We start from the raw sequence: 13,982 nt of genomic DNA, 5'->3' as shown, positions 1-13,982 counted from the left end.
GCATTTGAATCCAAATAACGGTTGTACAAACTGCAACTTTCATGAACTATCTCATTCAGTTAGTGTGTTTATATATTGTAGCCAACATGAGAACTGAATGCATATTGCTGTCATACTGCAAAGAGCTTTGAGAAGCTTGTATGGAAGGCTCAGGAGGTTATTAAGAAAAGAGAACATTTAGGTAGTAATTTGTTTGTGACTATCATAGATGAAGTGCTAGAGCAATCCTAAAAAGCAGAACTGAAATCAATCAGTTTAACGTATTAGGAATGACAGCAACAACAAGATAAAGAGAGGAAATAACGATTTGAGAAAATCTGGAAACCTAAATTGCAATACATTTCATAGGTATCAAATTCACTTAGAAGAAACAAACAAACCTGCCCAAGCTAGTACAGTCTCTCTCCCACCCACTGGTATAGTGAAATAGGTTTATTCTTTCGGGCATCTCAAAGTAACAAAAATCCAATGTAAGGCAATGAAAGTTATCCCTATAACTGATGTTTACCATAATCATGCATATTAAAAAAGAAAATTTTAAATAAAAACTCTTTTTTAGTATGTTTTATGTATATATTTACTTGCACTGGAATAGAAAGCATAAGTCATATTTTAATAACTGTACTTAATAAAAAATGTGTGATTAAAAACAAATGTCTTAGCTGCAGAACATCTTAGTCAAAATAGCTTAAATATTTCAAAAATGTGGGAGGGGATAACATCCTAATTAAATAAAACCAGTCAGGTGAGTTGATAACTAATTAGTAACTGATAACTCAGAACAAAGCTTCAGAAATGCTTGATGAGGCAGGTAAGACCAACAGACTTACTCTGAAGCTGAGGCTGCTGGAAGGAAAGGGGCTGTCCGAACACAAATGGGCTGTGGACTAGGGAAGAGGGAGGTTTTGCAGCTTGATCAAAGATGGAAGGAGCTGGGAGATTGGGCCGTGACTGAATGGAATTCAATATGGCACTCAGTTGGTCACCTGCAGTGGGCAAAACAGTCAAAACTACAACTTGTTATTCATTAACATCCAAAATGGCAAAGTAAATGGTGCTTTACAACATTCAGATACAGTTAAACACTAAATAAAACTATGCCAATTCAGAAATGTGTGGAAGTTGGTGATCATTATCCTCAAACTAGGGACCAAATTTGGCATGCTGTTTAAAATGGAAGCACCCACCAAATCTTATATAGCACCCACCTACAAAATCAATTTCATTTAAATTCACATAAACATCTCCCACTGTTTGTGAGAGAATAGTCTATGAAGAATCTATGATAAGTTGCTTCAATAGCGTACATATATAAATGAAGATCTGAGTAAATGATGTTTTCTCCATAGTGCCCAACAATGGCTAAAACTACCCTGCCTCGTCCGCAGGATAAGAGTATTTAATACAGCAAATAAGCAAATAGTGTGTGAACAGTTTTCCTTTAAAATGCAGAACCGAAGTAGGCAAAGTATATATTATTAACTGAACAGTATGTTTACGTTATAGTTATAAATTAATACTTTCTTCTAAGTTGTTACTGCCAAAGAAATTCTTTTTTAAAAGCATAAACTCTTTTTCTTGAATGAATAATATAAAATCTGTAAGTCCTATAAGTCAAAAAAGTATATAAGCTACCTAATTTGAAGTGTCTCAAATATAAATTCTGACATTTTTCCTCATAATTAAGTACAAAGGACTCTAATAGAAAAATATTTTTAAAGATATAAAATAATATAATTAGATGAATAACTACTTATTTGTGAGAATACGTACATTAAATAGTTTAAATAACGCTAAAGAAGAGGGGAGAAAAAACCATACACAGACTAGTTGATGCAGAAACTGGAAAACAGTATCTTTCCAGTCATATTTCCTGAACATAATGAAGTTTCATAAATGAAAATTTCAACTGAAGCACCAACAAGAGACAGATTTATATGGAAAGATGTGTGTATACAGCTACACGTCTATTTTAAATAAATAAATGCTGTAGATTACAGAAAGAATTTTAGAGATTATGAAGAATTTTGTAAAATATTGTTTTAAGGAAAAAACCTTTTTCAAAAAATAGTTCCTTTATCTTGGACAGTACAGAGTTAAAATGGGGACTACTATTAAAGGTAATAAGTAAATAAATATTACATGTATTTCATCAAATTTAAGTTTTTTAATATTTCTTTGCTCCATCTAAATATTTTAAAAGCCTACTAACAAGTGTATGCTATTTTTTGAACAATGTTCATAAAATTCTATTTTAAAAAAGTAACACTTTATTAATTTAATAACAAATGTTCTCAGCAATGTTTATGTTTCTTGAAATTGATTTTTATTCTTAAAATGTTTTACTAAATTATAAAGACTGATTTATAGTGATAGCCATCAGTACAGTGACTGACATTTCAAAGATTAAAAGCATACAATTTGAATTAAACACAGCTTTAATAGAGGTTATAGTGGTGGTAAGTAAATGCTGAGATTTTCTTTTAAGACTTGACGAGGATAGAGAGAAAGGGACATGAAGAAAACACCACCAAGTATTTACCCTACATAAGTATGAAGATTTAGCTTAAGTTAATGGAAATCAGAGCCACCAGAAGTGAGCAAGCAGATAACACCCAAGCCTATGAGACAGACCAATCCAAAGAGGCACAAAGAAATCTTGTGGCTTGGTTTTCTTCATAAAAATACCTTGTGGAAAGTAATGAAGACAACTAATAGAAAGTTTTATTTTAAACTGAATATTTCTTATACACTGATGTAATTCTGTATTTTGTTCACTATTTCATTTTTTCACTTGCTATACAGGTCAGGTATAATGATACTATATTTTTCCTTTGAAATCAAGTCCTGTGAATCAGTTTAAATAGAATTTTAAAGTAAAATTATTTCCATGTAGGCTACTTTCTCCCTCCTACCCATCACCCAACTGTATGTGACCTGCTGACAACACGGCTGATTGTGAAGGAGTCAGGATTACGGACATAGAAAAGAACAAGAGTGATTTTAATACAAACGCAATTTTGGATGAACTTCAGGTATAAATTATTCCAATATAACTATTGTTTGGACTGTCCATGATGCTGGTCTCTTCCATTAATGCAGTAAAAACAGCCGTAGACATTTCATATTCATATGGCTAAAGGCTTTTGTTTTTCTTTTTACATCTTTCTGTTTTCATTATACATACTCAACCCCTATATATCATTTCATATAATTCTAGATTAAGATAACTGGGTTAGACATTCAAAACCACATATACTTTATAAAGCTCATGTATAAAACTACTTAAAATAATATTCTGATTTTAAATGGATCATTTGGGAGAGTTCTTTGTTGCTCATTAATTTTACTCTTCTAATAATAAATGAATGATAAAAATAATTATTTTACTAAAGTGACACAGATCTTTAGGATATGAATTCATAATGAGTATTTTTAAAATAGAAGAAAATAAGCAAAAACTTTCATAAACTTAAAACTGGTAAAAATAATACTGCAAAAAGAACACCTTTGTAAACATTTTGAGTGTTAATTTTCTAGAAACAAATTTTAAATTAATAAAGATTTCTGGGTGAACAGGAATAAAAATGAATAAAAGGGAAGGTAATAAAAACTATTGAAGTTAGATAAGTAAAAAACTCACTTTTAGCCACCTACCTTTATTATTTCCAAGTCCATAATCAAATCCTTGGGCACTGCAACTTGCCCCTTTATTAAAGGCTTGTACTGAGAAAGGGCTTGGAGGAGGAGTTTGAGGATTTTGATCCAGAAGAACTTGTTCTACAATAAAGTCACAGCTATAACATTAGTTTCTTATGTGCTATACCCTATTCATTCAACCAAAAGAAAATTGTAAAAAAAAGATTTTATAATGGTTAGATTTTAAAATGACCTCACATTTAGATTTGATAAGTCTAAATACCAGTTAGTCATCTTAACACTGACATAGCATCTGATAAAATTTTGTTTTATTTATCAAATACACAGTGAAATTTCAAAATGAGATGTGCTCTTATGGAGCCAATTTATTTCTATCGTGATAGGATACATCAATGAATGTATACTAATATTTCTAGACCAGTAACTCTTTTATTTGTTACAACGGTATTTTGCAAAACAAATGGATAACCTATAAACCAGAAATCAAAATATTTTGTATATTAGAACTCAAATAGAGAAAAAATTTTCAAAATGTCTAAGTATCCAGTACCAAAAGAACTTTTCACTCATAAAATATTTTGTTATGAATGTGACAATTATGAAAAATTTCACTTTTAACTTATTTTTACTTATTACATAAAGACAGTTTTCCTAAATGAAAAGATCATAAACCAGGTCTCATAATCAGAGTGTATTAACACATCCTGAAGTCAACAAATGTGTTAGAATTCTTATTTCAAGGAGGAAATGGCAAGCATTTTATCCAGTTTACAAATGACAAGATGTAAACTCTGAAATAGGTATACTAAGTTAATCCCCTATGAACAATCAAAAGTGGCTCTAAGACTTTGTCTGATATAATACTAAAAACAATAATATCATAGTTAAAGAACCATATTAATGCCAGCTTTAAAAAAAAAGGCAAAATAAAATCTGTCAAATGAAAAGCAACATGGAAAAAGCATTAAAGAAAAGCCATTAAAATAACATTATAAAAATGAAACGTTTTAAAGACATTTTCAGAAGTCAGTATCTCTTTTAACACAACATGGAACTATAGGAATGTGGTAGAGTGTTTTTCTCCTATCTGTAAAATGAAATTCTGCTGAACCAGTGGTACTATATGGTCTACCCCTTTACCATCATTTGTAGACTTTATTCAAAAAAAAAACAACCCCAGCACTTCCCTCAGGCAACACTTCAGTATGATGTATTTCAGCAGTGGAACACTTCTCATGGGGAACACCCTTGAACAGTAATCTGAACAGAAAAGACGGCATCGCTCTCACCTTTTAGACTCAGAATGATCTAGCACACAGAGTAAAGTCTGTTTTTACCACAGCAGCAACTTTGCTTACTAGTTTTATTTACAGATCTCAAAGACCAATGAAGATTTTTTTTTTCCTTTTTGTCTTTTTTCGTGTCCGGCAACAGATCGCAACCCTCAGTGTCGCGCCCGTACCGGACCGGGACTGGCAACGGGATCGCAACCCTCGGTGTCGCGCCCGCACCTCGCCCAGCCAGTGAGCGGGAACCGGTCTGTATGTGGGATCCGAACCCTCGGCGGGAGCGCCGCCGCGCTCCCAAGCGGCGCACTGTAGCAGTGCGCCACCGGGCCGGCCCCCAATGAAGAATTTTTACAAAGAGGAAAGCTTTTATTTCACTTAAACTTCTTTATATAAATAACCATAGTGCCAAATCCTCTTATTTCCATATTAAATACAGTTGCGCACTAATACCAATGAGCAGACTGTTTGGTATCCCATTAACTAATCTCAGTGATTTGAAGGCACAAACATCATATTACTTCTTTCCTTATCAATCTAGGTTTTGTGTTAAAATTTTAAGACTCACGTTATGTATGTGTACACATATGTGTATATATACAAAAATAGTAAAGGATGGTTAACTGATTACAGACAGAAGTGTAATCTTCTCTTAAACCTCTTTTAGGGTTAAATGTATATCTCACCAGAAATGATATCCTAGTTTAAGAAGCATTTTGTCTTGGAAGAATCTTCTACCTTCTAAGTTTATGAGAATACAATTTCCCACGTTAAAAGTTCTTCCTTAGTATAGAGGACATTTTACATTTATACCTAAGCTTACCATCTACTAGCTTTTTATGTTATTTGCTCATTTCTCTTCATATCAAATATTTAAGATCACGACTTCTGAAGTAATTTTGTAAATGAGAAAACTGAGGCACAGGGATTTCAGATTAACTTGACCAAGGTCACCGGCTAAAAATGCTGAGCTGGGATTAGTACCCTGGCAGTCCAGCTCCAGAGTTCACTCTTACACAGTATGTTATACTCCCAGTTAAAAAAATTTTAAGCTAGAAAGGTCCTAAGATACTCTCATATTATTTCACTGTATCTTAATGAAGCTGATCTCACTTTAGGTATTTTCATTTATATCTGATTATTCCTATAAAAAGTAAAATGTTTAAAATTTTATTAATATGTATTAATATTTCTTACATAGAAATATATAGTAAGAATATTGTAAATGAGGTTACTCTGTAAATGCCTGATTGATATCAAACAGAGTCATTTTCTTTCTCAAAATATAATGATGAACATAGTTCTACCATGTCAAAACATTATTTTATGACCACATCATCTTTGACTAAAAAAAGTTTACCTAATAAAAACAAGGGGAGGAAGTAGGTTTTTAAATTATGTTCAATGTGTGGCATGGTGTAATGAGCATAGCATTTAAAATATGAATAAAGATTCTGGCTCAAGTCTCACATCTGCCATGTAACCAGCTCTGTAACCACAAGCAGATCATTTTAAATTATAAGAGCTTTAGTTTCCTTGCCTATAAAAACTGAAGATTATATCACCTACCTCAAAAGCTTGTTGTGGGGAAAAAAAGGAGATAATATATCTAAATGTACATCACCATTCACAAAAATTTCAAAACTTTTTTGAATCTATATTTATAGGCACATTAACTCTTAGAAAATGAATATTATATATTTATTGTCTTTTGGATGGAAAACCATGTTCTCTTATTTATCTGAGCTTATCCTATAAATTCTGTGATTTGGTAGACAAGTCTATGCTTGCTTATCTACTTATTTTGATGTACTATTATTTTTATAATTCCACTTATATTGACAAAAGTTCATGAGCAACTAGTATGTGTCAAAACTGTTGTAGAAGTAGGAATACAGAGATAAAAACCCTGTGCCTGTTGTCCACAATATGGGTTGGAAGAAATAAAAATTAATAATTTAATATAGCAGAATCAATTTTGTTCTAGTGGTGAATATGGTTCTTTAGGAAGACAGAGAGAATTCTTGGCTCTGTCAGAATCAGTTAAGTGAAAACATGATCTGAACTTTGAAGAGAAAGTTTGTGCCACCAAAAGAATAAAGAGAGGGAGACAAAAGGAAAATCTTTTATGAATTGAGATCAATATTGAAAAAGGTAAAGCTGAAAGTCTATCAACAAAATCGGAAACCCCAAAAAGATGCTATGCATTTATTTGGTGCTCCTTTCCTGAGACAAAATTCAATCAAACGAAGTTGCCTGGGAGAAGTACTGCAATTGTGGTTTGAATACTGAACTTCCATTTTGTGGTAGAAAGGGTAAAACATTTAGCCCTGGACTGGCACAGAAGAATAAGGCACAGAAATTTATTTTATAAAGATGGATTCATGTGTTTCAAATTTTCTTTTAATTTTTTTCTTTTATGTGCATTCATTTAGTACTCATGTATCTTACAAACCAATATTAATAGTTGCAAAATTTTTTAACTTTTGTTTTGCTTTTACCTAAACAAAAAATTCTCCAAGACAAAAGCAATACAATATATATTAAACTTCTGCATTTCAAAAGCTAATTGGAATAAATCACAAATTTAAGCCAACTTGCCATCTTCATGCCGGAGGTACTGGTTTCCGCCTCTGTCTCTAGCTAATGACCATGCCTCTCCTTCATCACTCTCACAGAACTCTACCATGCTGTTCTTATCCAGCTGCACCCATGTACCTTCAGAATTGGTTACCTGGTACATAACAAAAAGCACGATTGATTGGCTTTATTCTTTCAGGGCACTCAGGCTGAAAACCAGTAAATAGCTTAAGTGTTTGAACAGTGTAATCATTCCAATACAATTTTACTGTGAAACAAATTTCTGAAATTAAGACCACAGCCTGAGGTAAGACAGAAATCAATACAAAGTACTGTAAAATACTGCTTACTTATAACTTTGGTTAAAATAATAATTTTTAAAGCACAAAGATAATCCCTAAATAATTTTAAGCATTACCCAAAAACACATGGCTCATTTTTTTTCTTTCTTTTTTTGCATCAGAATGTCATAACACAGCATACTTGCTATTATTTAGGTTGATAGTACCTATATGGCAACTCGAAAATAACTCTTACACTGAGAAATAGCATGACACACTACATCTTCAAGCTTATCAGCTGAGAGGCAAATGCCACAGTGGCCTAATGAGTAATTTTATTTGCTCAGGACTTCAGTGAGACCTATGAATGGGACCAAAAAAATGAAACCCTTTGTATATGATCACAGCTCCATACCGATTCACATAAAATATTTTAAGTGCTGATAATCCGTGACGGTATAGTACATTTGTAATAATAAAAAGATATATGCAAATACCAAACACTGATATACACAATACAAATCATTTGTTAATATGCATATTGTTTTCACAAGGATAATTATGAGGATAACACTATTAGAAAAGAAGCACAAAAAATTATGTTAATATTTTTAATACAAGTAAAGATAAAGTACACTAACATTTAAAAAGTTAGGATGGAAATGACAACCTTTGGAAGAAAGAGATGCTTTGGTTGTATTACATTAAAAATGAATATCATTAAGCTACAAGAATCCATACCTCTCCCACTGCTTTGACTTTGTTTCCCAGAACTAACATTCCAATTGGGATACCTCTAAGGTTAGGGCAGCTTCTGATGTTGTGACCTGAAGGTCCCGTCTTCACTACCTTGTACATTCCTGGCCCTCCTCGCAAGAATGGCATATCTTGTTCTTGCATTGTTGCTTCCTGTGGGCAGCAGGAGTTTATGTCTTTGAAAAAGTCATCAGTATTAGTTTTAGGTTCCTGAAAATTTGAATAGGAAAAAAAAATAAAATACAAACTATCATCACCTTCAAAATCCTCCTACTAATAGCTCCCATAGCAAGTCTACAATACTACCAATTAGGAAAAATACATACATAAAAATAACCGAAGTATTAGTCAATACCACTACTAAAGAATCTTTCAGTTTTTCACACTAAATTATGTTTAAAATAAAGTTGAAATGAAGAAAATGTAACAGGAGAGCAACTGAATCCCTGGCTTTTGCCCACCACAATTTGAGAAATACAATAGTCTTTTATTTTACTTTTAGCTTTCAATGTGATATATAACAATAGGAGAAATTAAAAAAAATGTACTATGTGAATCACAACTGAATAAATTTGAATCAGTATAACTGCATTATTGTACATTGGTATAAGCAAAAAAGTCTAAATATGCATTTCTTCCCACTTTGTGATAATTATTTACAAATAGATAAAATAGGTATGAAGACTCTGGAGATTTATCTATAGGCAGAGATAATAATGATGAAAAATATGCATAAAATATATCTTCATCTTAATACTTGACAGTTATGAATGAAATGAGAATGCTTATAAGATTTTAACTGTTCATACTTTCTTAATATCTTATAAATGAAAATGTCTTGCTGCATTGGCTAGGCCATTACTACACAGTGACATATTAAAGCTAGTAACAGAAAAAAATTATATTGTTAGCAAGGAGATGAGATTAACATTAAAGATACATTTTTAAGTAAATATAATACATTTACATTTACATTACTGAAAAGAGTCACTTCTAAATTGAGAGAAAAGAACTTGCCCTAAATTTCCTGTTGAATCTGAATGCTGTGATGAAATTATTTCCTATGTGAATGCAATAAAGATAAATAATAACCTTTCCATATTTTTTCTTCTTCCCAACTAAATGTAATAAAAGTTCCACACTGGGGGTTCTTCCATAGCCATTATTACTCCTTTAAAACAGATTTAAAACTGGACTTCTAAATGCACTAACATGGACTCTATAAATTATATTCAAATAGAGTAGAAGATAACCATAACAGACACTCATCCAAATATTAGGGTAAAATTAATACTTAATAATGTTATAGATAGAATAAAAATGAAAATAACAATATGCAAGATAAAATTTTACTGAATAGTTCTATCCCTATAGGTAGTCTTATATTAGGAGATATGTAGACATATCCATATGACTAGTGGGATATTAAAAATAAAATTCTTAGGTTAAAAATTATATAAACTCAAGAATTCTGTGTTATCTGTGACTGCTAATTCAATATACAGTTGGTCAAGGAAAATTTTAAAACCACTATTAACCTTCACGTAATATTTTGTAAATCTCATTGTTGTGATGAATAATCACTTTTAACTTATACAAAATGTACTACAGACAATAATTTATTTACATTTAAGTAATTATCATACTGTATTTGCCAACTTCTTTTGTTATATATTGGCAATTTAATGGAAATGAGATTTTTAAGCACTCAAAAAACTTAGCATAATTTACAACTGAAAATAAATTTAAAATATGCATTTGATACATGCATGTATATTTGTAAAAATTTATATTTATGCACAACTATATTAATACACAGACAACAATCAAAAAATGAGAGTAAGACAGATCTAAACTTTATTTTATTTTATTTTTCCTTTTTGTCTTTTTTACTGACCGGTAATGGGATCGCAACCCTTGGTGTCGCGCCCGTACCGGGGACCGGCAACGGGATCGCAACCCTCGGTGCTGCGCCCACACCGTGCTCAGCCAGCAAGCGGGAACCGGTCTCCACATGGGATCCGAACCCTCGGCGGGAGCGCCGCCGCGCTCCCAAGCGGCGCACTCTCCAGTGCGCCACCGGGCCAGCCCAGATCTAAACTTTAAATAGTGCTACTACACTCACAAGGTATTCAATAAACATGTAAAAATGTCATTGTGAATGAGCAATTTTAGTAAATACATCATGCCATCCACAGGTGGATGAAGCACGTTTTAGCACTATTTACAACTGATCTTTAAAAATTACATGGTGACATAAGAAAACAAGCAAATATGCATATACTTAGCAAAAAAACAATTTCATTGGTGTTTAATGACACTCCTAGAACATTTAATTAGTTACACAGTAATTCAACTTTTGATCATTCAGGTTAACACTCGGAGATAAATCTCTGCAAAACTAATAAATCCTGGCAAACTACTCACTGAAAGGCAATATATAACAAGTTGTATTAAAGTAGCTAATATTTTATTGAGTAGTTAATAAAACTATATAAATTAATAAATGTAAAATAGTTTATCTACTTTTTTTGCACTAAACAGTGTAAAAAATAAGTGATAGAGACAAAATCATGGAACTTGTTCCCTGTCATTCTCAAGTAATCCTAACATACACATTTTATTCAATACAGAAACATGAGACCTGGGCACTAGCATTTGAAACTGGTGAATTTCATATGACTTTTTTCTCCCTCCATTCTTACCCCATTCTCTGATGAACATTCAAAAGGGCAATGTGAACAGAGTAGACAGTGGAAAAGACAGAAGAACCATAAGGTTGGGACATGGCCACCTAAATAAGTTAGTTCTGAAAAAACTACACTTGGATGTGATTGTTGGGGAAACTAGTCACATAGCAAATTTGAAGTCACATAAAAGTTTCACTTAAAGAAATAATACATTCTTTGGCAGGAGTACAGGGAAAACTCAACTGTAGTACTTTGTTTAGATCTTTTTTTGGTTAAAAAATTTTTACTAATCTTAAGCAAAGGCTTCAAAGATATAATGTGAAATTTGTTATACATGCTGAAATACCTGAGAATAATGTATGATTGTTCCTTACAGTTAACTCACCTGGGGGGAAAAAGCTTTGGAAGTCCATGAAAATACGTCCAAATCCCTGACTCCTTGGCTAGCATTAAAGATATTCTGAGCAACAAAGTTTAAGAAAGAAAAATATCAACAAAGAAAGGAAACAGGATATCATCTGCAGAAGACGCGTTCACAGTAACAACATTTTTCTGTACTCTTGTACCGACATGGAAATCTTTTACTAAAAGGAAACTGAAGCCACCTGAGTAAACCACACACCAATAAAATTTTGTCAAAAGCTCTCCATGGATATAGTGTGTCATGCCATTTACTAAAATTAAGAGCCAGACATTTTTATAAAGCTTAAGACAGTCAATGCAAGAGGAAACCTTAAAACTCCTTAAATGAGGATGTATTTGTTCTAATATAAGCCAGATTTGTTTTATGACAGAAAATAGTCTGCTGTTTCATAATGAAAATGTAAATAACATAGATTGTATAAATAATGCAACTATTATTATGATAATAATGGCATGTTGTACATGTAAATTAATTATCACTTTTTAAAGTTCAAAAATAAAAAAGTAAAAAGTAAACCAAAACAAAAAATGTAAGTCATTTTTCAATATTCCTCCCCTCTATAAATGGGAAAAATCATTTGGAAATGTTTCTGAAAGCTATTAGCAAATTTGTTAAGAAGAGCATAAAGAAAGACATACAATCTGAATTTTTTATCAGAAGACAGGCCTACTCTTCTCTATCTAAAAGTTTAGAAAATGCACAGAGCATTTAGAATCTCTACGTTAGTCTAAAAATATTTTGTTAAAGAATAATTAATTCACAGCACCATGATCCCAAGACAGGCCTACTCTTCTCTATCTAAAAGTTTAGAAAATGCACAGAGCATTTAGAATCTCTACATTAGTCTAAAAATATTTTGTTAAAGAATAATTAATTCACAGCACCATGATCCCAAAAAAATCAACATTTTCACAAAATGTCCTCATAAAAATTGAAATGATATAGATTTTACATAGATGTATCATGTTATCAATCTGATCTGAAATTAACATCTTTCTAGTGAGTAGCAATTGCACAGTTTTACTGCTTATGTCACATTATATTGTGATAAAAGGTTATTCTGGACCAAAAAAGAAGACATTCAAAATGTTAATAAAGATTATCATCATCTGAGACATCAACACAAAAGAAACATCACAATTCTTATCCAAATATACGTCATTTGAGGCAATGAGAATTTAATTAATATTGTCTAGTTCTATATTTTCCTCTTGTATATATGTGTATGGACAGATGTAGATACACACCCATATACATACATACATGTGAATTCAGAAATATAAGACATATAAAGGCCAGGGAAAAAATGAGTTTCTAATAATATGCTTACAAATAAATGCAAACCAAAACCAATTAGCCTCTCCAATTTTTAAATGGATAGGGGATAGGGTCTTTTCTCTTTAGGAAAAATGGAAACATATTGTATAGCATTCTGAAATGCTATTTTTTGGGGGAGAAGATGTCCATACTGGTTCATTTACATATATAAGAATTGGTGGAGTATTTTCTCAGTGGTTTTTCCTCCCTCATAGAGAATAATGGTGCAGACCTTTTGACATAAAACATATCAAAAAATTTTTAGCATTTTTTGGGTTTTAGCATAAATTATTCTAGTACTAAAAGCAACATGAAAAGCAATTATTAAAAGCAATGCAGATGAAGTTAGTGATAAAGAAGCGATGCAGTGACTGACAATATTTAAAGCTTATACCTCTCATTTCAATGTGCTATCTTGATGATACTTTAAATTGATGTAACTGCTAACCATAGTAATAAATTGCCAATAAAATCAATTTTATATATGTTACTTATAGTGAATTCAAATTTAATATTGTTTTGCTTTTGTTCTGTAGTTGTAGAAAATTCTTAGTCCATACTGGCATACTATAAGATTATTTTCAAAATGCAGTATCCTAATAAGATTTGCATTTATCAAGTATCAAAAACTCACCAACTAGAAAGCTGAGTTTAAAAATTAAATATACCTGAATAGCTTTGTTTTGAAAACTCAGGAACTTTTTAGTCCAAATATTTTCATGCATGCATAATATTTTAATTTCTCTAAAGTTTCAGTTTCTCACTATTATACAAATTAGCTTTCATATTATATAATTTAAAAAATTAATATGAACATCACTACTTATATAAACAATAATTTAAATCATTTTATTCTCAAATACTATTTTAAAGGCAGAAAAGTTCTGTCATGAAAATGTGACAGTGAAAGCATACTAGACACCTAAACAAATTAACAAGCACCAAATTGCATCTGTTTTAAGTTGACATTTTTTCAGGGCACGGAAGA

At 31.6% G+C, this 13,982-nt stretch overlaps 1 protein-coding gene across 1 annotated transcript in view; it reads right to left on the bottom strand.

Moving 5' to 3' along the window:
* MYCBP2 (MYC binding protein 2, E3 ubiquitin protein ligase) overlaps nucleotides 1-13,982 on the bottom strand; it is a 260,417-nt gene that overhangs the window by 60,951 nt on the left and 185,484 nt on the right. Inside the window, exons 54-56 of the mRNA XM_008570270.1 lie at nucleotides 8,549-8,773; nucleotides 7,548-7,680; nucleotides 3,658-3,780 (exon numbers count right to left, since the gene is read on the bottom strand). Coding sequence (XP_008568492.1) covers nucleotides 3,658-3,780; nucleotides 7,548-7,680; nucleotides 8,549-8,773 — 481 coding nt within the window. The remainder of the gene's footprint in view (nucleotides 1-3,657; nucleotides 3,781-7,547; nucleotides 7,681-8,548; nucleotides 8,774-13,982) is intronic.

Source organism: Galeopterus variegatus, unplaced genomic scaffold (assembly GCF_000696425.1).
Source record: "Galeopterus variegatus unplaced genomic scaffold, G_variegatus-3.0.2 Scaffold587, whole genome shotgun sequence".
Lineage (NCBI taxonomy): Eukaryota > Metazoa > Chordata > Mammalia > Dermoptera > Cynocephalidae > Galeopterus > Galeopterus variegatus.
Note: the sequence above shows the minus strand (reverse complement) of the source record. Positions and strands in the feature narration are given on the sequence as shown.